The following is a 24,339-nucleotide window of genomic DNA, read 5'->3' as shown; positions in this document are numbered from 1 at the left end:
TCCCAATGCAGTGGAACACTCAACAGATGCTTGTGAGGGGTACTGACCCAGGGATCCTGGACGAGCCCCCCAAAATGTAACCGTTCTGCCCCTCTGAGTTGGCAGCAACAAGGGTCGGGTTCAATATCCAGGGGTTCCATTTCAATAATGCAATGCAAAACTGGCTTGAGCCCCCAATCAGTGACCTGGAACAATTACATACCACCACCACCCCCCGGGCCCCTCTAGGAGGCAATACTTCCCCTCTCGCAAGCACGGAGCCTGAGTGTAGGAAAATCCTTTTAATAAAGGAGGGAAACAATGCGGCATTATGTTGGGACAACACCACAAACAGGATTCATAACACAAACCATGAGCAAAAGACCCACCTTCAAGTAAGTTTGGCAATGTCCCTTTCCCCTCAGGGTCTTAAGTCCAAATCACCCCAAAGTCCAACAACCCAAAAGGCTCTGTCCCTGGTCAGTGCCGCCTCAGAGTTCAAAAGTTTATCTGCAGAGTTTTACCCACAAACAGCTCTGCTCCACCAGCTGCTCCACTCCTCCAGCCGTCACCTCATGGTAAGGGATGTTGTATGATATTCCAAAACTCCTCACTGTACCTGAAGAAGACCTACACCAGCAATGCAGGGCACTAGAGACAGTGTTGACACATGATGACACGCGCAATATTGATGCGAGTGATTTAGGTGATGAACTGAAAGCCGTTTCAAGATACATTTCAGCAGGATCAACTCCAAAGGCTGTTCTGGAATATATGTGCACAAATAAGATGACCATCCTCTTTTCAAATGCTTTTGTTGCTCTGCACATACTTCAAACACTTCCTGTAACAATTGCCAGTGGGTTTGCGATGTCAAGACATTTCTACCATAACAAGCCATGTGTGGTGCTTTTTCAGGTTTGCATTGCTGTGTGATACACCAGTAGTTGACATAGATCCAGTTATTTTTATAGCTGCTGCCTTCCAGATACCCTACTGAAAGCACAGGAATTAATTTATTAAGTATTGCTGTGCCAGAATTCAATACTGGTAACCAGATACCGAACAATAAAGCTTTGAATAACATGTGCCTCAGGGAGCAATATCACTGACCTCAAATTATGACTGGAACTAACAGAAAATGTGTCTATACAAATTGCAAGTTACATACAGCAGTGCTACACTGAGTTGATTAGACTCAAACCCAGGGGGAATGGATGCAGGGTACATTACAGGTCCAAAGTTACACAAAACCCTCTTCCCTTTACACATTTCATTGCATTTACTGTAAATTGCATCACAGTTTTGTGGCTTGGCTTGGTTGCTTTCTAGGAACCAATCCCTGTAAAGCATGTTCTGTCCATCCACTGGCATTGACCTTGATTCAATTTGCTTTTTAGATCTTTACCTTCTTTGTCCCTTGTTCATAGAAGAGTTATCTGCGTGTTTTCCCTCTTATCTTAGTTGACTCAGACATTGTTTTCTTAGCCTCCTGACATATTTACTTATCTTATTTACACAAACAGTCTGTTTTCAACCTCATAATTTATTTCCTTCCCTAATCCTATCTTTCAGAAAACAAGACCTCCCTTCATGTGTTAGTTATTTATGTCAGGCCATGCAGCTACAATTTTTTTTGAAGTTTCTTACCCAGCAGCACATTCTGAAGCCCACAGTCATGCTGTCTGGAGTGGCTCACCACTGAGAGTGTTAATTTCAGGGCAGACTGTCAGAAAACAGGGCACACCCCCCAAACTGGTGGTATGGTCTATAATTAGATTTCACCAAGCCAGTAACAACTGTGAACTCCTGAATCACTGGAATCAAAGGCAGTCCTCCTGGACTCTCCAGCTAATCTTACTTCCAAGACAAACTGGACTTTGTGATAATGGTCACATGAACCAAAAACCACACCACTTCAGTTTACTCCCAACTCCAAAGGGACAGTCACTGATTCATTCAGGATCCTACCCAACGATAACGCTGGCGGCCAATTCTCTAGCAAACTAACTAAAGATTTATTATTTAAAAAAAGAAATGAGAGTTAATGAGAGGTTAAAGCGGATAAAATACATAAACTGCTGAGTCCAAGTTTGTAAATCCAAAATGATAGCGGAGATATAGTAATCTGCCAATCTCCAAAAATCTCTTGGGGTTACCCAGAATGGCTCTGGGGATCTCAGTCCACTCACTCAGTATTTCCATCCTGCTATAATCCAAGCAGTCCAGAGATGAAGGCTCTTTCCTTGAATCCATCTTTTATATCTCTTTTACAGAGAAAGTTAGCTGACAGCTTCTGTACCCATGTGGACCTTCCCTTGTTGGCTGTGAGTGAAGAATGCAGTTCAAATGCTAGTATGCTAATTAAGGGCTCCTAGGATGATCTGAGGAATGAAAAACCTATCTTATAAAAGGAGACTGAAAGAGCTTGGATTATTTAGCCTAACCAACATAAGGTTGAGGAGGCATATGATTGCTCTTTATAAATATATCAGAGGGATAAATATTAGGGAAGGAGATGAATTATTTAAACTTAGTACCAATGTGGACACAAGAACAAATAGATATAAACTGGACACTAGGAAGTTTAGACTTGAAATTAGACAAAGGTTTCTAACCATTAGAGGAGTGAAGTTCTGGAACAGCCTTCCAATGGGAGTAGTGGGGGGCAAAAGACATATTTGGCTTCAAGACTAAGCTTGATAAGTTTATGGAGGGGGTGGTATGATGGGATAGCCTAATTTTGGCAATTAATTTGGCAATTGATCTTTGATTATCAGCAGGTAAGTATGTCCAGTGGTCTGTGATGGGATGTTAGATGGAATGGGATCTGAGTTACTACGGAGAATTCTTTCCTTGGTGCTGGCTGGTGAGTCTTGCCCACATGCTCAGGGTTTAACTGATAGTCATATTTGGGGGCTGGAAGGAATTTTCCTCCAGGGCAGATTGGCAGAGGCTGTGATGTTATGAGTATAATATAATATCTCACTGAAAGGTGACAGGGCCAGAAAGAGTTAATTAACTCACCTCACCGACTGACCTGACCCATGGGTGAACCTTAAGAACTGGTTAGCAAGATATGTAAATGAATTGAGCTTTGAAATGCAAGTCAAGGTAGAAGGGGAGGTGTTTGCTCAGGTCTTGTGATGTAGCAAGCAAGTCTTGTCTATTGCTATAGTTTTAATTCAAAGATCAAAAAAGGAATATTAACATTTAAGATGATACTTGAGTGAAATAGTATTATTGTCTATGTGTCTCTTTGAAGGTTGTGGTAACCTGTATCTGAATTGTTTAATGGATAAATTACTCTGTGCTAACTGCCCGGATGTTTGGGAGAAGGAGTTAAGCCTATTTTTTTCTCAGGCCGAAAGGCTGCTGGAAATGTATAAGAAGCCTGAGACACAATCCTTCTTCATCTCAGATCTGCTTTGGGTTTCAAGAAGGGGAAACCTTAAGCCACAAGGATTGAGATCCCCAGTCACTGACTGGAGTCACCCTGAATATGGACATTGGATTATAACCTATGGACTATTTCTAAAAGGACTTTTGGCAACTACAAGCTCACCTCTACTATGTATCTGAACCTTAAGAATTGAGTTCAAGTCTGTATGTGTATTGATCCTTTAACCAATACTCTCTCTCTTTTCTTTTCTAATAAATTTTAGCTTAGTTAATAACAATTAGCTATAGCATGTATTTTGGGTAAGATCTAAGTTATAATTGAACCTGGGTATGTGGCTGATCCTTTGGGATTGGAAGAACATTTTCTTTTATATGATGAAGTAAGATTTTCAGAAATCATCATCATATCTGACAGGTGTGTCTGGATGGAGGCCTGAGGCTGGGCACTTTAAGGGAACTACATGGTTTAAACTTCTAAGTAACCAGTGAGGTACTATAGAAGCTGTTTTGTGCTGGCTTGGTAAATCTAAGTATTGGAATAACCACCAGCGTTTGGGGTTTGTCTGCTTCGTTTTGTTTGCAGTTCACCCTGATTGAGTGACCTCAGCTGCCTCCCATGGGCAGCACCGTCACAGAGGCCCTGGAGGTTTTTCGCCTTCCTCTACAGCATGGGGCACAGGTCACTTACTGGAAGATTCTCTGCAGCTTGAGGTCTTCAAACCACAATTTGAGGACTTCAATAACTCAGACATAGGTTAGGGGTTTGTTACAGGAGTGAGTGAGTGAAATTCTGTGGCCTGCATTGTGCAGGACGTCAGACTAGATGATCATAATGGTCCCTGCTGACCTTAAAGTCTATGAGTCTATAACAAAGAAGCATATAGCAATAATACAGTTGCTTTTACACAGTAGCCAAATTCATCTATTGTTCAGTGACAAAGATTCAAAATCACAGGCACATGAACTTACTTTGCTCAATAATACACATTTTTAAACAACATTCAGACCTGGCCCACGAGGTGCACTTGGCCCGGAGGCATTTCTATAATGTCTCTACAGAGGATTGCTTAATTAATTGTCCATATGAAAGATAGGGATGTAGTTGACCAATCTCTTATTTATAAAGTGAGTCTTTTCTCTTTCTTGATACCCTGGGGTTTTTCTGCACCAAAAAAAAAAAAATAAAAAATTCTGTGAGCAAAAAATAAAAAATTATGCATATAATATTTTAAAATTTTGTAAAATTCTGAAAATTTTATTTGTCAAATAAATGTGGAGGCTCCAGCATGGCACCAGGGAGCACAGGCCACTGGCTCCACAGAGGTGGGAGATCACTGTGCAGCTCCACCCCAGGACACAGACTCACCGAACCCTGACACAGTGCAAGGACCGGGGCCTTCCCCAGAAATACCCCAGGGCCCTGCCCCTCCATGAAAAGTGCATCAGGTGTGGGCAGGCAGGCTCAGCAAGGCAGGATCCAAGTGTGGAGGGGTTTAGTGTGGGGAATCCAGGTGTGGGATGACAGGGTTCTGTGTGGGGCAATCTGGGTGTGGGCAGCTCAGTGGGGGATCCAGGTGCAGGGGGATCTGGATGCACAGCGGCTTGTTGGGGAGTTCTGGGCACAATGGTAATGGGACTCTGCAGGGGGTCAAGGTGAAGGTGGTTGGGGCTGAGCAGGGGGAAGTCTTGGTGTGGAGGGATAGAGCTCAGCAGGGGGATCTGTGTGAGGGGATCCAGATGCTGAGGGAGTGGGGTTCAGTGGAGCGGGTATGCAGGTGCAGCTGGTTAGAGTTCAGTAGGGTGGAGATCTGGGTGTGAGTGGCTCATTGGGGTGGCCCAGGTGCAGGGGGAGTGGGGCTCATTGAGGGTTCCTGGGTGCAGGGGGGGTGAGGCTTGGCAGGAGGGCCTGGCTATGAGGGGATCTGGATGCATGGGGATTGGTGGATGGGAAAGCAGCTCCCTGTACAGGGATCCCTCCCCCTGCAGCTGCGAATCAATGGGTGCAGCAAGCATGGCAGGGGGTGGGAGGAGAGTTTGCAGATCTTCTTACAGCTGGGGGAGAAATCTGGGGGTGAGTCTGACATGGCCCCAGATGCCATGCAGGGGAAGAGGAAGTTCCATCCTCCCAAACACAGCAAGGAGGAGCAGCTGAGCCTGTCACAGGGTAGGAGCCACTGGCGGGGTCTTCCCCAATCCCGTCCCTCACCCCACAGTGATTTACCTCTCTGCAGGCTGCCCTGGGCACCCAAAACATACTGCTGGGGAGGGTTGCATGACCACTCTTGTGGCTTCCCTTTGCTTCCCCATCAGAAAGTCATTTTTCTGTGTGGAAGCAAATAAATCTGCGAGGGACATAATTTCTGCACATGTGCAGTGGCACAGAATTCCCCCAGTAGTACTGTGCATTGATATCTCCTGATGTCTTCAGGTCTGTGGGATGCACCATTAAACAGCTTATGTTGGTTAGCATAATAAAGTTTTTGATGGCTTGTTTTACAATTCTCTTTTTTTCAGTACCCAAATTTAATACACAGAACAACTAAGTTTGTTTGCAATGTAACAGGGACCAAGTCTTTTATAACACAAGCTATGCTTTTGTTCTTATTTTTCTCAATTCTTTAGCACAAATAGACCTGTATTCAGCGGTGAAAGTAAGCCGGTACTGTCTGGTATGGCGTACCGGCAAGAACCAGTAAGCCGTGCCAGACTGGACAAGAACCAGTATGCCATGTGGTGATGATTTAAAGGGCCCAGGGCTCCAGATGCTGCGGGGAACCCCGGACCCTTTAAAGTGCCACCAGAGCGCCAGCGGCCGAACTCAGGAGGGGATTTAAAGGGCCCAAAGCTCCAGTTGCTGTGAGGATCCTTGAGCCCTTTAAAGTGCCACTGGAGCTCTGTCAGCTGGACTCGGGTGTGGATTTAAAGGGCCCAGAGCTCTGGCCACTGCAGGGAGCTCTGGGCGCTTTAAATCCCTGCTGGAGCTCTGTCAGCCGGGCTCCCACAGTGATTTAAAGCGCCCAGAGCTCCGCAGTGGCTGGAGCCCTGGGCCCTTTAATTCATCCTGAGCCCTGGGGCTCCTAGCTGGATCCAGGGTGATTTAAAGGCCCTGGGGCTCCCAGCCACAGCCAGAGCCCCAGGACCTTTAAATCTTGAAAGGTCCTGCCTCTTCTGGTGGAGGCCACGCCCCCAACAAGGACTCCGTACAGGTAAGTCCTTTAAGTTACTTTCACCCCTGCCTGTATTAAACATTTTTGAAGTCATTGAATAGATATTCCTTTTAACTTAAGAAATGCATTGCTAAATTTTTATACTAAATATAGTGCTTAAGTGCTAAAATAGAAGCTCACAATCTTCTGTGAGAAGATGTATATCTCTCCCCTGCTGATCACTCTGTTTTAGCAAAAGAGTTAGCAACAAAATTTTACCCAAACATATTTGAGTTAATTTGTTTGTGATACCAACTCGTGTTTTGTTAACTGTTTAGAAGCATAAACTTTAACAACCCCTATTTCCCATTAATATAACATAAAAGAAAAGAGTAAAAAAATTAAACCAAACTGAATTTTAAATTCCGGTCTATACAAACACTTTGAGGGTATTAAACTTTCAAAACACTTGATTGTATTTGGGAGACAAAGGTGGAAACCTGTTGAAATTTAGTTAGCTTTAACATTTTGTACCATAACCAGATATAGTATATATTGTTTTTGTGGGGGGTTTTGACATTTTTGCTATAACATTCTTATAACTATATTTAAAGGTGCAAACAAGTTTATAAAAACCCAATAAGCAATTGACATTTTGTTAATATTACCTTTACATTAATGTTGAGGTTTCCTCTTACATTTTTTCTTTGAATAAAAATCCTGTGATTTATAAAAGAGAATTATTTTTGTTTGCAATTGCATTATTTGTTGAGGCAAAACTATACGTACATATATTTATAACTGAGGCCTTTTTGAGCTTCGCAAAAAAAGTGAACAGATATTATGAGGGTTATCCCCCAATCATGAAATTAAAATAGTGTGATATCACTTATATTTTTTAAAAGTATAAAATGGACTTTTGTTGCAACACAGTTAAAACAAAAAAAGTAGTCATGTGACACACATAACATACAACACAGAACAATATACAGAACATACAGGACAAACTTAAAATTAAAAATAAATGGTGCCAAAATGTTATTTATAACTATATCAGATAAGGCCTTAAGAACTTGATTATTAAAGCAATGCATTTTAGAAAACAAACAGGCAAATAAAAGAATTAAACTTCTAAAAAGGAAGTCACTACCTGTTTATTTAAAACATTTAATATGAATTCATAAAAATTCATATTATTTGCTCATTTTGTTGTATTAATGTAGTAAGTTAAAGCATTTTGCACTACTTTATATTACTTTATTTTAAAAACTCTGCTATATGGAACTAAAGAAATCCCATGTTTTAGATATTAGTCAGGGGTTAGAATTAGGAGAGTCTGCATTTCTGTTGCTTGGCAACCTCCCCCCAACATCACCCTTTTCCTTTTCTGAGGACTGACACCCCACAACATATACCAAAGGCATATTGGCAGCAGTGCAGCATCTCACCCCACATCAGCCAGAGAACATCCCACAGGGTGCCCTCCATGTTTGCTGTTCCCATCGCCTGCAATCCCCATCCACACCTCCATCAAATGGCATAATTCAAAGTGGTGTGTAAATGGCAGACAAAGAAATGCAAATACCTAACATCTGAAGCTTCATTTTTGAAGGAGGAGATCATAGAATCATAGAACTGGAAGGGACCTCCAGAGATCATCTAGTCCAGCCCCCTGCACTCAAGCCACTAAACATTATCTAGACCATCCCTGACAGGTGTTTGTCCAACCTGCTCTTAAAAATCTCCAATGATGGAGATTCCAAAACCTCCCTAGGTAATTTATTCCATTGCTTAACTACTCTGACAGTTGGGAAGTTTTTCCTAATGTCCAACCTAAACCATCTTTGCTGCAATTTAAGCCCATTGCTTCTTGTCCTATCCTCAGAGGTTAAGAAGAAATTTTTTTCTCCCTCCTCCTTGTAACAACCTTTTATGTACTTGAAAACTGTTATCATGTCCCCTCTCAGTCTTCTCTTCTCCAGACTAAACAAACTCAATTTTTTTCAGTCATTGGTCATGTTTTCTAGACCTTTAATCATTTTTGTTGCTCTTCTCTGGACTTTCTCCAACTTGTCCATATCTTTCCTGAAATGTGACACCCAGAACTGGACACAATAGTCCAGATGAGGCCTAATCAACATGGAGTAGAGCGGAAGAATTACTTCTTCTGTTTTGCTTACAACACTCCTGCTAATATATCCTAGAATGATGTTTGCGTTTTTTGCAACAGGGTTACATCATTGACTCATATTTAGCTTGTGATCCACTATGACCCTCAGATCCATTTCTGCAGTACTCACCTTTCTAGGCAGTCATTTCCCATTTTGTGTGTGTGTAACTGATTGTTTCTTCCTAAGTGGAGTACTTTGCATTTGTCCTTATTGAATTTCATCCTATTTACTTCAGACCATTTCTCCAGTTTGTCCAAGGGCCGCCCGGAGGGGTGGGGCAAGTGGGGAAATTTGCCCCAGGCCCCGGGTCCCGCAGGGGCCCCCATGAGAGTTTTTCGGGGGCCCTGGAGCAGGGTCCTTCACTCACTCTGGGGACCCCGGAAAACTCTCGCGGGGCCTAGGCCCCCGGAGCTTCTTCCACTCCCTGTCTTCGCAGGGGTGGAAGGATCCCCCGCCGCTGAATTATCACCAAAGCGGGACCCGCTGCCAAACTGCAGCTGGGTCTTTGGCGGTAATTCGGCAACAGGGCGTCCTTCTGTTTCAGGACCCACTGCCAAAGTGCCCCGAAGACCCATGGTGGGGGCTCCCCACCTCCAAATTACCGCCAAAGACCCAGCCACACTTTGGCGGCGGGTCCCACTTCAGCGGTAATTCGGTGGCAGGGGGTCCCCGCCATGGGTCTTTGGGGCACTTTGGTGGTGGGTCCCAGAGCGGAAGGACCCCCTACTGCCGAATTACCGCCGAAGTGGGGACCCCCCGCCGCTGAAGATCCCAGGCCCCTAGAATCCTCTGGGTGGCCCTGGTTTGTCCAGATCATTTTGAATTTTAAACTTATCCTCCAAAGCACTTGCGAACCCTCACAGCTTGGTATCGTTCGCAAACTGTGCCACGTAAAAATGTACCAAGTGAAAAACACTTCAAATCATAATTTTTGATTGCCCTGAGCAAAAGCAGAATTTCATCAAGCTCCGAAACGGCACATAGAAGAATAAATAACTGCATCACATTTCTGGATGCAGCACGGATCACAGTTACAAAGTCTTATTTATTTTGCAGCACTCTTGTTCATGCCAGCTGGCATTAAAACAGAGGCTGTTTGACAAAGATAATTATCTTGTTTGACTTGCACATTACAAGGAGGGTGACCATACATTCAGTTTTGGCTGGGGCAGTCTCTTTTTTAAGCCCTATTCCCAGGGCCGTCCTTAGGATTTATGGGGCCCTACGCAGTATTATTAAACTGGTGCCCCTATGCCGGATGGCAGCCCAAGCTCACAGCCTGGTGGGGGAGGGGGAGGAGGGACTTGACAGCAAAGGATAATGAGATGCCCAGCCTGCCTCATGGTGGCGGAGAGTCACAGTTCCCCCCAGAGACTTCCATGCACTCTCCCTCATGCAGAATGGACATGAACAAAGTACCTAATTAAAAGCACTAAAATTTGGGAATAAAAAATGTCAGTCACAGGTTTTTTGATATGCCCTGAAGTTTGTCAGAGATTTATTTGCTAAAACTTCATAGTAAGGGTGAGTCAGCTCTCCTGCTGAATACAACATTACATATAATGGAATACATGATGCAGCTCTTCTCTGTTTTACATTTTCTTCATCAGTATTTCTAAGTTGAATTTATATTTTAAATGTACTCAAATCTTAAGCCAGCATTCCAGAATACTACATATTTAACTCACTGAAACAAAGACATTCTTTTAAATTAATCAGAGAGGTTTAGTGTGTTCATAACAATGTTCATTGCTTTTAGAAAAAGGGAACAGTAATTTACTTTGTGTCATCTCCATAACAAGAGACATGGTTATGAAATTTCACCAACTTTAAAAAAATATGTTTCCAAAGATTTTAGGTATAACAAGGATTTTGTCTTACTAAGGTACTGATTTTGCTGGAGGGTTCTTTTAAAACTAGTTTGTCGGATAGTCAGAAGTAAAGAAAGGGAACTCTTTGTCCAGCTATCTGGAAGGGAAGGACTGTTGTCCCTTTAAGGGCTCTCTTCAGTGGGGAGTTGGGGGAGAGGTGGTGAAGGGATGGACAGAAAGGACAGGAAGACTTGGAAGCACTTTTTTTTTTTAACTATAGTAATTAAAATGTGTATTTTAGATAAGGGAGGTCTTTTGAAGGATTTATTTAAAAAACTATGTGTGAAGATCCACACATTTAAGGCTAAAGATGATTGTGCATCTAAAACTCTATGCAAGCATTTTTTAGAAATGTGATTTTATAATCTTCACCAGCTCACTAATGAAATATTTTTAAAGCAAATTTTAAACTAAGGTCCTGTAGACTGACATGTTCTGTGTAAATATTACATTAATGCACAACTGTTTTTGTCAGTAAAGTCAGAAACTGACAGTATAAAAATTTATTTGGGCATAAGCTTTCGTGGACATCTGATGAAATGGGTTCTAGTCCACAAAAGCTTATGCCCAAATAATTTGTTAGTCTTTGAGGTGACACAAGAACTCGTCCTTGATTTTGCTGATACAAACTAACAGGACTACCACTCTGAAACCTGTCAGTATATACCTTGGGGTTGGCAAATGCCTGTTAAATGGCTTTATTACCCCTTGAATGTCTCTTTAACAGTTTCAATGTTGTGCTAATAGGTCTGGCAGGCTGGAGGTTTTTTCACTTTTAACTACTAGATTCCCTCCCAAGGAAGACTCACCAGGCTAGAGCAGCCATCTGTGGGAGCCTGCAGGAAGGGTCAGAACAGGGATAGGAAAACAAGAGGGTGGACACTAAGACCCAGTGGTGCCCCAAATTTTCAGGTGCCCTACGCAGCTGCCTATGTTGCCTATGCCTAAGGACGGCCCTGCCTATTCCAGCTATCATGACTTTTTTGGCAAAAGTGGGTGTTTGTCCCATTTGCTCTTGCCAACCTGATCAGTTGGCAAGAGCAAATGGGACAAAGACTCACTTTTGTTAAAAAAGTGGAGTGCAGAGGAACATGCAGCGATGCCAGCTCTGTGCGGGTGGGACGGGGTCAGGCAGGGCTTGAGTGAGGAGCAACGCCAGCCCCAGCCCCAGTCCCAGTCTTGTGCAAGGGGAGAAAGGCAGGGCGCTGACGAGTGGCTCAGGCCAGCCCTACATGGGGAGGGGGCTCAAGCAAATGGCTGGGGACAGCCCTGCAACGGGGGGCAGAGGGGGAGTTTGGCTAAACAACTTGGGCCAGTCCTTCACGGTGGGGGCAGAGGGGCTTGAGCTAGCCTCACACGGTGTCCCATTTTCCCTTTGGGAAATATGGTCACCCTAATTACAAAATAAAGTTGATGTTCCACACCAATGTCTATAATTGATGTTTTCCCTCCATTCCAGCATTATCTCTTGGGGCACCATCCTGGCAAATAGCAGTCCAGCAAATCTACCCAGCTGGTCCCTCGCCTTCCTATGCCTTTTTGTGACATGGCTCAGGGCCATGTCCTCCAAAGTTAAGAAAACCTGCAAAAATGCAACTGCAATTCCTAATCTGCCGCTTAAATTTTGGCCTCCCCTCACACTTCCACACAAGAAAAGGACTTTAACTTTGGGAACACTATACCATTGTGCAGCAGCCCTCTTTAAGGGAAATAATTTAAGGTATTACCATCTCCATGTTGACCATAGAATAGTATGAGATATAAGGAACGGAATCATGAAACCGAGAAAAGTCACTGAAAAGCAACATTCTGAAATAACTACTATTACCATTTCTCTGTTCTGTTTGCACCTGACATAGCACAGTTCATACAAAGACAGATATCTACAGCAGAAAGCTTGCCTTCCGCAGAAGGGAAAAAAAAGAGTATCACACACCAGTGTATGCAAGGCAATGGGGAAATAACCCTTTCAGTTTACATATATTGGAATAATAATATAAATTACACCAGTTCAACTTTCTCATGTAAACAAGGGCTCAGTCACTTGTTCTCTCAGCTCCTATTTATCTGTATAGAGGGTCTAAACAGCACCTATCACCCTTGTATCAAACACATGACAAAAACAAACAACACAAAATCTCAGAACAAAATGTTGATTTGCTCATTGTTCTGCTGGGACTGAGAAGTGTGGGTGTGGCTGTGTGCAGCTCCTAGGGGGTCTGTTGTGGTGGTGTGTGTTTGTGCAATTTTTCTTTTTTTAATTGTGAGCAGCCAGGCTGGGAGCAGGCGTGGGTAAATTTGTGATCAAAGTACTTGAAGACTTAGGTACAGTCTGATTATTTTCTGATAGGGACAATACTCTGTTCCCAGAGCCTGATAACTAGAATCTGGATCTGTCCCACTGTGACATCCCAGTTGGAGCAGAGTGCTCTTGGGGGATCATGGAAGTTAAATTACTCTTTGTGGCAGGGAGCCGAACAAAGGGAGAAAGATTTATGAAAGGATTAAGGCCGTGGGAGGAGCCTTGTAGCCTTGAAGCCATTTGGCAAGCGGAAGGGTGCAGAGCTTGGCAGGCTGCATCATTACTTCCTGTGCAGCTAGCGTAAAAAGGCAGAGCCTGCACAGTGTTTGATCAGGCAGGTGACAGTGGCAGGCAGAGGATCAGTGGGACTAAGTGAGAAGTGTAGTGATGGCACTGCAGCCAGCACATGAAGGCAAGGAGGCAAAAAAGGACCCACAGTCTGGTGCAGGCTCCTCCATGCAGCTCTTCACCTGGGAGGACATTGGACTCTGCACAGGCCAGGGACACCCACAGCAGAAGCAGTGGCTGGTGATTGACAGGAAGGTCTATGACGTCAGACAGTTCTACCAGCAGCACCCGGGGGGCGCTCAGATCATCAGTCACTACACAGGACAGGATGCCACGGTGAGATCTAGGGATGGGGGGAACCCAGATTATCAGCAACTCTTTGTTCTCTGTTTTCTAGCCAGTTCCTAAATCCATGACTAGTCTTTACCTCTCTCTCTATAACAAGTTAGTTTTCTTTCTGCCCACTTGTGAAGGATTTAGTCAAAGGCTTTTTGAAAATGCAGATCAGTTATATAAACTGGATCTCATTTATCAACTACTTCACTGACAAGCTGCAAGTTTCCCAGTAGATTGGAGAGACACACTTGAAGTTTACAGAAGCCATGCTCATTTGTCCCCCAAAAAACCAGCATGTACATGTGAACTTTATTAATTGAGAGATCATTGACCAAGATGCCATGCAGCCCTACACTGCCCTTCTCTATCGCTCCTAGTATAGGCATGTGGCTGGAGGTGGATGAAGCAGGGTCAAAGTACTATCCTAGACTGCAGCCATACACTGCTATATTTACTTGAACCATGGGCTGCACCAGCCTCCAGAGCACCAAGATTAGGACAATGCAAAGGTGGTTTGAAAGGTAGGAGTGTGTCCAATGATTCGTTGGGAACTAGACGGTCTTCCAGGTTTCTTAATTTCTCAAAATTTATGTCAGTATTTTAATACCCATATTCTACTGTCTTCCACCAACCCATTACTCACAATGCTGAAATCAAGACCAGTGGTCTCCAATAAAAAGGGAACATTTGCCCATAAATACCACAGTATTATCTCCTCTAAACCAAGATATCATCTGTAGTATTTCAGGTGTACTACTGAGTGTATCACTTGTAAAATGCTAACAATTTAAAAACAGTCCCTGCAGGAACATATGATTTATGGTATTTTACCCCATCTCACCAATACCCAGTCAGACTCATGGCTTTCAAGGGGGTTAAAGGGAACAGGTCCATGATCCTCTTTCAACTGGAACTGTGCAGGACTGGTTTATTTTCTGTATTTGTCCTGCAGTCCTTTTCACTGAGCAAATTTTTGACCTGCTCTTCATGTTGGAATGTCAAAGAAAAGCCAAAATAAAAGAAGAAAAGAAAAGTCAGCATGAGCTTATGCAGAGAAAGAGGAGGAAGGCACCAGCCAGAGCCACTGAGCAACCTTGGTGATCTCCCTCAGTAAGGAATTAACATGGTATCTGGCTTGCACACCTCTCAGGTATGTGGTTTTCTCATCCTATTTCCTTGTGCATCTGCAGGATGCCTTTACAGCATTCCATGCCAATAACGCACTGGTGAGAAAGTACATGAGCTCATTGCTGATTGGGGAGCTGGCACAAGATCAAACCAGCATGGAGCCGAGCAAAAATGTAAGTGCCCTGAGGGATGGCTGCAGGTTGGAATCCCAAATGGGAAATGTAGCGGGGTCGTTACCCCACTCCTGCCTGGAGGGGTTAAAGAGCAGCCCTGGGGAGGGCTGTGGCAAGGCTGATTGGGGAAGCAGCCTCAGCTGTGGCCATGGTCCAATCAGGGCCCAGCTAAGTGGGCCAGAAGCTAGAGTCTCTCTATGGATGTTGAGAGGAATGGGCCTGGCTGCTGGGAGTGAGCAGGGTACCTAAAGTGGAGCAGGGATGAGGAAAGGCCAGAGGAGCTGGGGAGCTCTGGCCTGGAAAACCCCAGGCTGCAGGCCTTGTTAAGAGCCAAGAACGTATTGGGGTTGCAGAGAGGCAGGCCATGTGTAGGCCAAGGCAGCAGGTACAAACCTCCCCTTGCCAGCGATGAGCGTCTTATACATTGCAGTCGGCCCCAGTGAACGGGGGCTAGATGGTGACTGGCAGTAGCCTGGTACTGAGGTGAGGTAGGGATAGTGGTTTGGGGTTCCTCTGGGTGGGGTGACCCAGAAATTGAGGGTGTACTGCCAGGGACTATTTGGTATCTGGAGGCTGGCGAGCTAATTCCCAGGACGGCCAGCAGGAGGCGCCACAGATGTGAGCATCGACCAGTTACAGGAAGGGATAGGGTAAAATCATGCAAATCTGGGTTTCCAGTTATTTATTGGTTTCCAGGACCCTTACTGCTTCATGGAGTCACATGGAACCTGCTGTGGGAGAGGGGCCCATTGGCTTCTTGACTGGAAGGAACTCAGCCCATTAGTCATAGGCTAATCCCAGAGGTACAGAGACATTGTCCCCAGACACACACGCACACATACACACACACACACCTCCTCTCCCTCTGGCTGGTGAGTGAGCTGCATTCATCAACTATAACCTTTTCCCAGTGTTGGAGAGATTACACGAAGAAGCAGCACAATGAGTCAGGAACATCTTGTCCCACAGTGTCCAGCCAGATTGACCAACAGACAGGGCCGTCCTTAGGCATAGGCAGAATAGGCAGCCGCGTAGGGCCTCACACTGCCTGGGGGCACCACTCTGCAGGCAGCCCAGACAGTGTAGAAGCAGGGCTGCTTGGTCCTAGAGAGAGCCGAATGCAGCACAGTCTGAGGAATGGGATTGGCTGCTGGGATCTCTGGGAAGGGGAGGGGGTGGGGGTTGGGAAAGGAGCTCACCTGTGAGTGTGACTCTTTCCCCCCGGCTGAGGTCAGGTGAGGCAGGCTCTGTGGCTCTGGAACCAGTATCCTTTGTTGTCTCCCATAACATCCATTCTTCTCCCCCCTGTCCCACGGAGCACCCCGTCCTTTCTCCCTCCTCCCCAGGAGCACCCCTCTCTCTCTCCTCCCTCCCCTCCGTCAGGGCTGGGTTGGGTGAAGTGCTGGGGGGGAGGCAAGGCTGGCTGCTTGCTGAGGAATGAAAGTGAAAGTAACTCACTTCCTCGGCAGGCAGCCAGAATTGAAATGTCACACAGGGTTTGGCTGGGGTTAGCCAGATGTGTGAAAAATCAGGATAGGGGATTGGGGTAGGGTGAGCAGATATCCCTATTTTATAGGGACAGTCCCAATTTTGGAGTCTTTTTCTTATATAGGCTCCTTTTACCCCCCCACCTCCACCCATCCCTGTCCTGATTTTACACACTTTCTGTCTGGTCACTCTAGGTGGGGATAATTGGTGCCTATATAAGACAAAGCCCCAAATATCGGGACTGACCCTATAAAATCAGGACATCTGGATCTGGCCACCCTAGCTGGGGAGCGCCTCTCCCCCAGGCTGGCAGCTGCCAGCGATCCATCTCATCCGGGGGGAGCTGCACAGGGCAGGATGAGCTGCTGTGGCTCCATGGGTGCCCCATCCCTGAGATCAGATGCTGTGTTAACTTCACCATGGTCCATAAGGCTGGTGGTGGTGCCCATTGGCGTGTGATTGGACCTGAGGGTTTGCTGCTGCTGTTGCCACTCTGCACCCCAAGAGGTGGATTTTGAGGTCCTGCAGTTTTCCACCTATCTCCTCCTCTACTGCAGCTGTTGGACCAGCGGGCTGGGGGGTGAGCCAAGCATGAAAGCAGTACTGTGTTGCCATTTAGATTGTCATTTAACAACTTTGTTTGCCAAAAATTCTTGCTAACAATCCTGAATCCAATTTCAATATTTTTTTAAAAAAAAATCAATATCTTAGCCAAAAACAGAAAATTAAGTTGTTGACAATTATTAGTGACAGGTTTGGTTTGAGGCAGGGAGTGGGCCAGTTTTCATCAGAGAAACAAAAAATGTTGACTGACTTTCCTATAGCCTGTTACTCCTGATAAGAGCCCTCCAACAACTGTAATATGCTCATCTCCTTACTAGTGTATAAAGCAGGGGTCGGCAACCTACGGCACACGTGTCAAATGTGGCAGGTGAGCTGATTTTTGATGGTATGCAGCAGCAGGCTGAGCGGCTCAGCCCATCACTGCTCTGGGGTTCCGGCTGCTGCCCTATTGCCAGCTGAGATACCAGCCATCGGCCCCACTCAGCACCTGCTGCTGGCCTGGGGACCCCCCAAGGAATCCCAGGCTGGCAGTGGGCTGAGCAGGCCAGCTGAACCACTCAACCTGCTATCAGCCTGGGGTTCCATTCACTCAGCCGGCAGCAGGCTGAGTGGGCTGGTGGCGGGCTCAGCAGGGCCGGTGGGGGGTCGAGTGGCTCAGTCTGCTGCCAGTCTGGGGTGCCAGCAGCACTCAGCCTACTGCTACTCCAGGGTTCCAGGTGCCAGCCCCTTGCCAGTCAGGAGCTCAGCCGCCAGCCCCACTCTGCCTCCTGCCAGCCTGGGTGAGCAGAATCCCAGGCTGGTAGCGGGCTGAGGGGGGATTGGCGGCCGGGATCCTGGCTGGCAGGAGTTGGTGGTCAGAACCCCAGACCAGCAGCGGGCTGAGCAGGGCCTGGGATCCTTGTCTAGGGTTCCAGCCACCAGCCCACTGACGGTTTGGGGTTTCATTTACTCAGCTGGGAGTGGCCTGAGCAGGACCAGTGGCCAAGACCTCAGATAATAACAATAGTTTATTTATATAATATAGACATAGAGAGAAACCTTCTACAAACATTAAAATGTATTACTGGCACAAGAAACCTTAAATTACAGTGAACTTGGCACACCACTTCTGAAAGGTTGCCGACCCGACTCCTGGTATAGAGTGACTATATGTTGTACTAAGATTCTCCTACTTTTTTTTTTCCCTGTGAGTCAGTATAACTTTTGCCAGCCCAGAAGTTGGGCAGCCAATGATTTACGTTTTCACAATGTTTTCTCCAACTTTCATAAAGTAAATACATAGTTAATATGAGTTAAAAAGACCAGGGACACTTCTTTGTGAAGAATCTGTACAGCAGATCATGCCCATAGACGATCCAGAAAAGAAATTTGAGGTTGAATTTTGTAATGTTGTGATGGATAAAGCAGTATCTGCTGTTGATGAAAGGTTTAATACCTTGCAAGTACACCATGAACAGTTTGGATTTTTGTATGACATAACTAAATTCAACGAAATAGGAAAACAAGAGCAACTAATGACAAAGTGCAAGAACCTAGAGAGCCTCCTGAAGCACGGTGATAGTTTTGATTTAAATGGACTTGAACTGTACCAAGAATTGAGTACACTGTCATCAATGTTGCCACATGCAAAATCAATGATGGACATTGTACAGTTTATTCATACCCGCAAACTTGTTGACATATATCCTAATGTGTACATTGCCACTCATATTCTACTGACAATTCCTTTAATAGTAGCATCAGGAGAACGGAGTTTCTCAAAACTAAAGCTCATTAAAAACTATCTCCGCTCTACAATGAGTCAGGAACGCTTGACTGGTCTTGCTATTCTTGCAATCAAACAAGACACGACTTTGTCTTTGTCATATGATGACATTATTACTGATTTTGCAGCCAAAAAAGCCAGAAAGATTGCTTTTAATTAAAAACAAATCTTTGTTTCCATACCTCTTCATATAAATTTCCAATAAAATTTTGATAAATTAAAAAAAAAATTGCATCATTCTGTCATCAGAATGTTTTCTATAATGCTGCTTCTTTAGTGCTAGTCCATCAGCATTACAGTGTGCTTAATTAAGTTAAACTGGTTTTAATAACGTGAATGTGGCAAGTTTTCCAATACTGTAAGCTTACATTTGTGTTGCTAAGAGCAGATCAGGCACAGGGGCACCAGTTTAATAATCTCGCCTAGGGCACCATAAATCCTAAGGCCGGCCCTGCAGAGCAGAGTCCAAAGGCTTTTCAACAGAAAGCAGAGAAACTCCCTCTTCCTCCCCCCACCCCTCCCCAAGACTTCTGTGCTGCACATCCAGAGCACGGAGTATGCAATGTTTTTTCATCAAGCTCTAAAAGGGCACATACATAGAAGAGCAAACAACTGCATCACATTTCTGGGTACAGCACAAGTCAGTTACAAAGTTGAGTCTCGCCCCAGAAACTGCTGGTAGAGGATTTCCGTGAGCTACGTGCCACCATCGAGAGGATGGGACTTCTGAACCCCAACGGCCTCTTCTTCTTCCTGATTTTCCTGCAAATTCTGCTGCTAGAGGCTGCCAGCTGGATCACTCTCTGGTACTTTGGGACCTCCCTACTACCTTTCCTCATCTCTGCGGTGCTGCTGACAACCTCCCTGGTAAAGTCTCCACTCTACAGTATATAGCAATAGGCTAGCCTGTTCCTTCCATACGCTAAGCACCAGTTCCATATTCCTATTCCTCAGCTGCTCCTCCCACTGGTAGCTCTCCTATGACCCTTATATATAGACTTGGTATGTTCACCCCAGGCTGTTAGATCACTTACCTGAAAAGAACAGCAGCTAATGTGGTGATTCCTCTTCATTCCTCTATTCATGAAAACAATCTAACTGTTCTCTGCCACTTTATGGGCTTGAGGGCAGGGTTTACTGGCAGTGGAATAAGGCTATTCCAAGTTATTATGTTTCATATTTGTGCCAGTGCCACAAAGCATACTACTAGCACTACAGTATTTTGCTCCATTGGTGCTGCTATAATATAGACCTCTTCTTGACTTGAGACCTGATTCTCCAATTCCCTAAGCAGTCATTTTCACCTGGTTGTTTTGGATGTAAAACCCTGCTACCGCTGGTGTGACTGAGTGAAGAAATTAGATTTGGTAACATTTTTCACCCTCTTTCAACTAGTGTAAATGCTACACAAGGTGCAAGGCAGTAGAGAGTCAGGTTTTTGGTAACAAAGCATAGACGGAGTCCTTCACTAATTCTGCAAATGCAGTGGCCAGATTGAATTTAACTTTAGCTACTGGACAGTTTCTCTATCAGTTTGTGTCCTTTAGCCTAACTTCAGGGGAGGGATAGCTCAGTGGTTTGAGCACTGGCCTGCTAAACCCGGTGTTGTGAGCTCTATCCTTGAGGGGGCCATTTAGGGCTCTGAGGCAAAAAAAAAATAGTTGGGGATTGGTCCTGCTTTCAGCAGGGGGTTGGACTAGATGACCTCCTTAGGTTCCTTCCAACTCTACGATTCTGATACATACCTAACAAGGACTGACTGTGGAAGGAATAGGAAATGTTTCCCTAGTATCAGCATGTCACGCTGCTTGGTATGGTACGCAGCTAAGAGAGCTAATCTTAGGTCAGACTGCCAGAGTACAGGGCATGTACCCCAGACTGGTGGTATACTCTCATAAGATTTCACCAAGCCAGTAACAAATGTGTGCTTCCAAAGTACTATACTAGTTATTGTGGAGCCACAGACAGTCCCCTTCTGGTCCCTGAGCCCCTCATGTACCAACCAGACTTTACAATGAAAGGTTGTTATAACCAAAATTCATCACACATTAGGATCTTCCAGCTCCATCAAGCCAGCCACTCACCCTAAGATAATATATACTTCAGGATCTCACCAAAAAGCCACACTGATGCCAGTCCTCCAGTAAACTAAAACTAGAGGTTAATTAATAAAAAAAGAAGAGTTAACAGGTTAAAATGAATCATATACATTACAGTTCATTTTAGAATTTGTAGACCAGTGTAATAGCAGTGAGATCAAATCTGCTAGCTTGCAATAAGTCTCTCTGGTTCACCCAAAAGATGGGGGTCCTCAGTCCATTGTTCAAAGTCCTGTTTGTTAAAAATCACAGTCCAGAGATGTGGCGCAGGAATGAGGCAAGGAGGTGATATCACCATCTCCCATTTGTACCCCTAGTCCATGTGCATGGGAAAGTACTGGCTCAAACATGGAGTTATGCATCACATGTTCTAAGTGCCTTGCTGAGTCATGGGGCATCTATTGTCCATGTGCTCTCTGAGGCATCCTCAGGAAGGGCCCACAGGAAGAGCTGATTCTCCTTAATGGCCCATCAGTCATGGCTAGTTAAACTCAATGTTAATCTGTCTTGTGGGTGTTACCCGGAACACAACATGTTTAGTAACAAACATACAGTAAAATTTCATAACTTCATACCCAATGATGATATGCATATTTCATTGAGACCACTGTCCACAGATTACAATTTTTCCAGTGATACCTTACAAGGTATATTTTGTACAAGGTTTATCACAATTGTGTAACAGTGGTGACAATATTAGTGTAGACAGTCACCTTTTTATACAGCATCACACATCAAACAGAGGATCTTTCACCCAGATGGGTCTGTGGGGTGAGGGGATGCTGACAGGACAATGAGAGAGGAGTGTCTAGGATGAATGTGTAGAAAACAGGCATAGCACTACCTTGGCTTTTGTTTGCTCAGTGATCCCTTTTCCCTTCCAGACCCAAGCTGGGTATCTGCAACATGATTTGGGACACCTCTCAGTATTCAGAAAGCCCAAATGGAACCAAGTGGTTCATATGTTTGTGATAGGCCAACTGATGGTAAGTACTGATCCTGATTCTGGGAGTTCTAACTGGAGCGTCAGTAGGACTGATTACTATGGAATATCCACTTGAATTCAGAAAATGTCTCACTGAGGAGCTGCTCTATATATACAGCAAGGAGGGGAACATGGTGTAACTCAAAGAGGGGAGAAGAAATGATGGATGAGATTACTCCTTTTTGCAGCCACATGGTTTGTATCTTTTGTTCTCCTTTCCCACAGGGCCTGTCTGCTAGGTGGTGGAAACTCACACACGACCAGCATCATGCTAAACCCAACTGCATCTGCAAGGATCCTGATCTCAGTATGCACTCTACCTTGTTTACTTTAGGGAAGGTGCCCTCTGTGGAGGTGAGCATGGGGGACAGCTTGGGTTACAGGTTGAATCCGAGTTTGAGATGCTGTAAATGGGTAGAAACAAAGTGTCTATTCTGTAAGACTTCAGCCAATCTGTGCTACCTGCATCTCAGGCATGCTAGGAAAGGTCTGGTGGGTACATGGACTTGTGCTTCAAAATCTTGTTTGTTCCTGTCAGGCATGCTGACAGACAAAAAAAAGAACAGAAACAGAGAGAAAAGAGAGCAGGGGGAGGCAAGGGAAAACACCTGGAAAGTTAGTGATGCCTATACTAATAGTTTAGGTTGCCTTCATGTCTCCATTCCAACACCCCATTTAAAGAGCTTACAACAACTTCTCAAAAGTTCATCCTCCAAATTGAAATTACTCGGATGTGGTCTCTGCCCAAAGGTGAGTATGTTGGGAAAGCTGGAGCAAAAACAGCTGATCCATTCTTTTTAAAATACAGTGCAACATGGAGACTGCAGGAGGTATATTCTACAGCAGCTTTTCATGTCCAAATAAGGAACAAGAGCAGGGATCTGAACGACTGTAAAGTCCTTTCTTTTATGGTAACTCCCATAACAAGAGAGCTCTCCCTGCCAAGGGCACCAACCCTTGTACTTTCTACCCCATCTCCTACCTCTCTCTATCTGAGATTGCTCCTCTGATTAATTAGTTCTGGACAAGTCTGTTGCCTGCCCATTCTGCATGGGTTGGTGCCTCTGGCAGGGAGGCTAAGGGATGAAAGGAGAATATTGAGGAATGAACAAGAGACAAACCCTACGCACTTTGGAACCCTATCCCAGGCAGGTGCATGTTGTCTTCTAGTTACCTCTGACAGACACCTAAAGTTACTGTATTTTGGTTGCACTTGCCAAGCTTGTCGTTACCTGTAAGGTCATTTAACTTGGGAAGTGGCTGAATAGGTAACTCTCAGGGTGGGTTAGGTTTCGTAAGCATGTGCCTGGGTGTCTCTAGCCCTGCTGACCTGCCATGGTCCTCTCTCCCTTCACAGCTTGGGATGAAGAAGAAGAAGTTCATGCCTTACAACCACCAGCACAAGTACTTCTTTGTCAGTGAGTATCGCTACTTCCCCAAAGGTCACTCATCCAGCAATTGTCACAGACTCCTGAATTAATTCCTCCCAGTGGAGAAGGGACAGAGAAAGGACTCCGCTTCCCCTGTCCAGCCTGACAGGTCACAGTGTATGAGAAACTAAGTGTGAGACACAGGATCCTCCTTTCTCTTCATCTTTTTGTCCTCCTATCTGGAGGATGGCGTGGATTGCATCCTCAGCAAGTGACACTAAACTGGGAGGAATGGTAGATATGCTGGAGGGTTGGGATAGCATACAGAGCAACCTAGGCAAATTAGATGATTGGGCCAAAAGAAATCTGATGAGGTTCAAGGACAAGTGCAGAGTCCTGCATTTAGGACAGAAGAATCCCATGTACTGCTACAGACTAGAGATCGAATGGCTGGGCAGCAGTTCTGCAGAAAAGGACCTACATGCACTTTTTATGTGTGAGCTCAATCTTTTCTGAATAGCAATGTCCATCGGTGCCATGATTGTGCCCTGTGTCTCCTGAAGCTGCCATGAAGGGGCATGAAGAGTGGAGAGGCTACAACCAGCAATTCGAAGCCAGTGTTTGCTGAGGACTCTGAAAGTGAGGACGGAGGGTGAGCCCATGGGATCCACATTGACTAAAACATCTCAAAGAACCACAGATACTTGAGGATAAATAACCATTCTCTCTTCATGTGTGTGTCAGTGTGGATTCCACTGTCCAAATGAGGGGAATGAGGTGCATCAGTCAAATAGTGATTGGAGTACTGCTCTTACAAATTTGGCATGTAATCTAGCAGCAAAGTCCAGTGCATAATACTAGCCAAACATGAGTGGATTGCTCCATGTTGTGGCCTTGCAGACATCAGATGTCAGCACATTTTGGAAGCAGGTTGAGGATGTCGTTTGAGATATGATGACATGAGCTTTAGTAGTCAGTGTGACTGGTACACAGGCCACCTGGTAACACAGTGGGACACATTATCTATTTTATATTAGACTTTGCGATGAAATAGCCTGGTCCTTGGAGCAGCTGGCTATAGCCACAGATGGACAAGGGAACACTATAAAAGATTTGGACCTATCAGGATAATAATGAAGAGCTTTAGGTACCTCAAGAATATGTAGTTTCTTCTGCTTTTCTGCCCAGTGTGGTTTTGGAAAGAATACTGATAACTGAACTAGTAGGTTTCAGTGAAATATGGAAGCTACCTTGGGAATGACTGTCACATGG

General features: G+C 45.0%; 1 protein-coding gene and 1 long non-coding RNA gene across 6 annotated transcripts in view; one reads left to right on the top strand and one right to left on the bottom strand.

Annotated features, from left to right (window-relative positions):
* Positions 1-266: 266 nt before the first annotated feature.
* LOC127051112 (uncharacterized) overlaps positions 267-24,339 on the bottom strand; it is a 49,325-nt gene continuing 25,252 nt past the window's right edge. Inside the window, exons 2-4 of one of the 4 annotated variants that reach the window (XR_007774390.1) lie at positions 7,196-7,247; positions 4,351-4,543; positions 267-744 (exon numbers count right to left, since the gene is read on the bottom strand). This is a non-coding gene — a long non-coding RNA (uncharacterized LOC127051112). Of the gene's footprint in view, positions 745-4,271; positions 4,544-7,195; positions 7,248-15,995; positions 16,198-20,697; positions 20,768-24,339 lie in introns of those variants that run through there. The other 3 variants (XR_007774391.1, XR_007774389.1, XR_007774388.1) reach the window with 3 other exon arrangements.
* The window catches only part of LOC127051051 (acyl-CoA (8-3)-desaturase-like), a 34,840-nt gene continuing 23,025 nt past the window's right edge, over positions 12,525-24,339 (top strand). Inside the window, exons 1-6 of one of the 2 annotated variants that reach the window (XM_050952908.1) lie at positions 12,525-13,495; positions 14,686-14,796; positions 19,283-19,480; positions 21,597-21,698; positions 21,923-22,051; positions 23,055-23,115. In XM_050952908.1, coding sequence (XP_050808865.1) covers positions 13,259-13,495; positions 14,686-14,796; positions 19,283-19,480; positions 21,597-21,698; positions 21,923-22,051; positions 23,055-23,115 — 838 coding nt within the window. In that variant the 5' untranslated portion in view covers positions 12,525-13,258. Of the gene's footprint in view, positions 13,496-14,510; positions 14,606-14,685; positions 14,797-19,282; positions 19,481-21,596; positions 21,699-21,922; positions 22,052-23,054; positions 23,116-24,339 lie in introns of those variants that run through there. The other variant, XM_050952909.1, reaches the window with a different exon arrangement.

This window comes from Gopherus flavomarginatus, chromosome 5 (genome assembly GCF_025201925.1).
Source record: "Gopherus flavomarginatus isolate rGopFla2 chromosome 5, rGopFla2.mat.asm, whole genome shotgun sequence".
NCBI lineage: Eukaryota > Metazoa > Chordata > Testudines > Testudinidae > Gopherus > Gopherus flavomarginatus.
The sequence above is the reverse complement of the archived record's forward strand: the minus strand, read 5'-3'. Positions and strand labels throughout refer to the sequence as shown.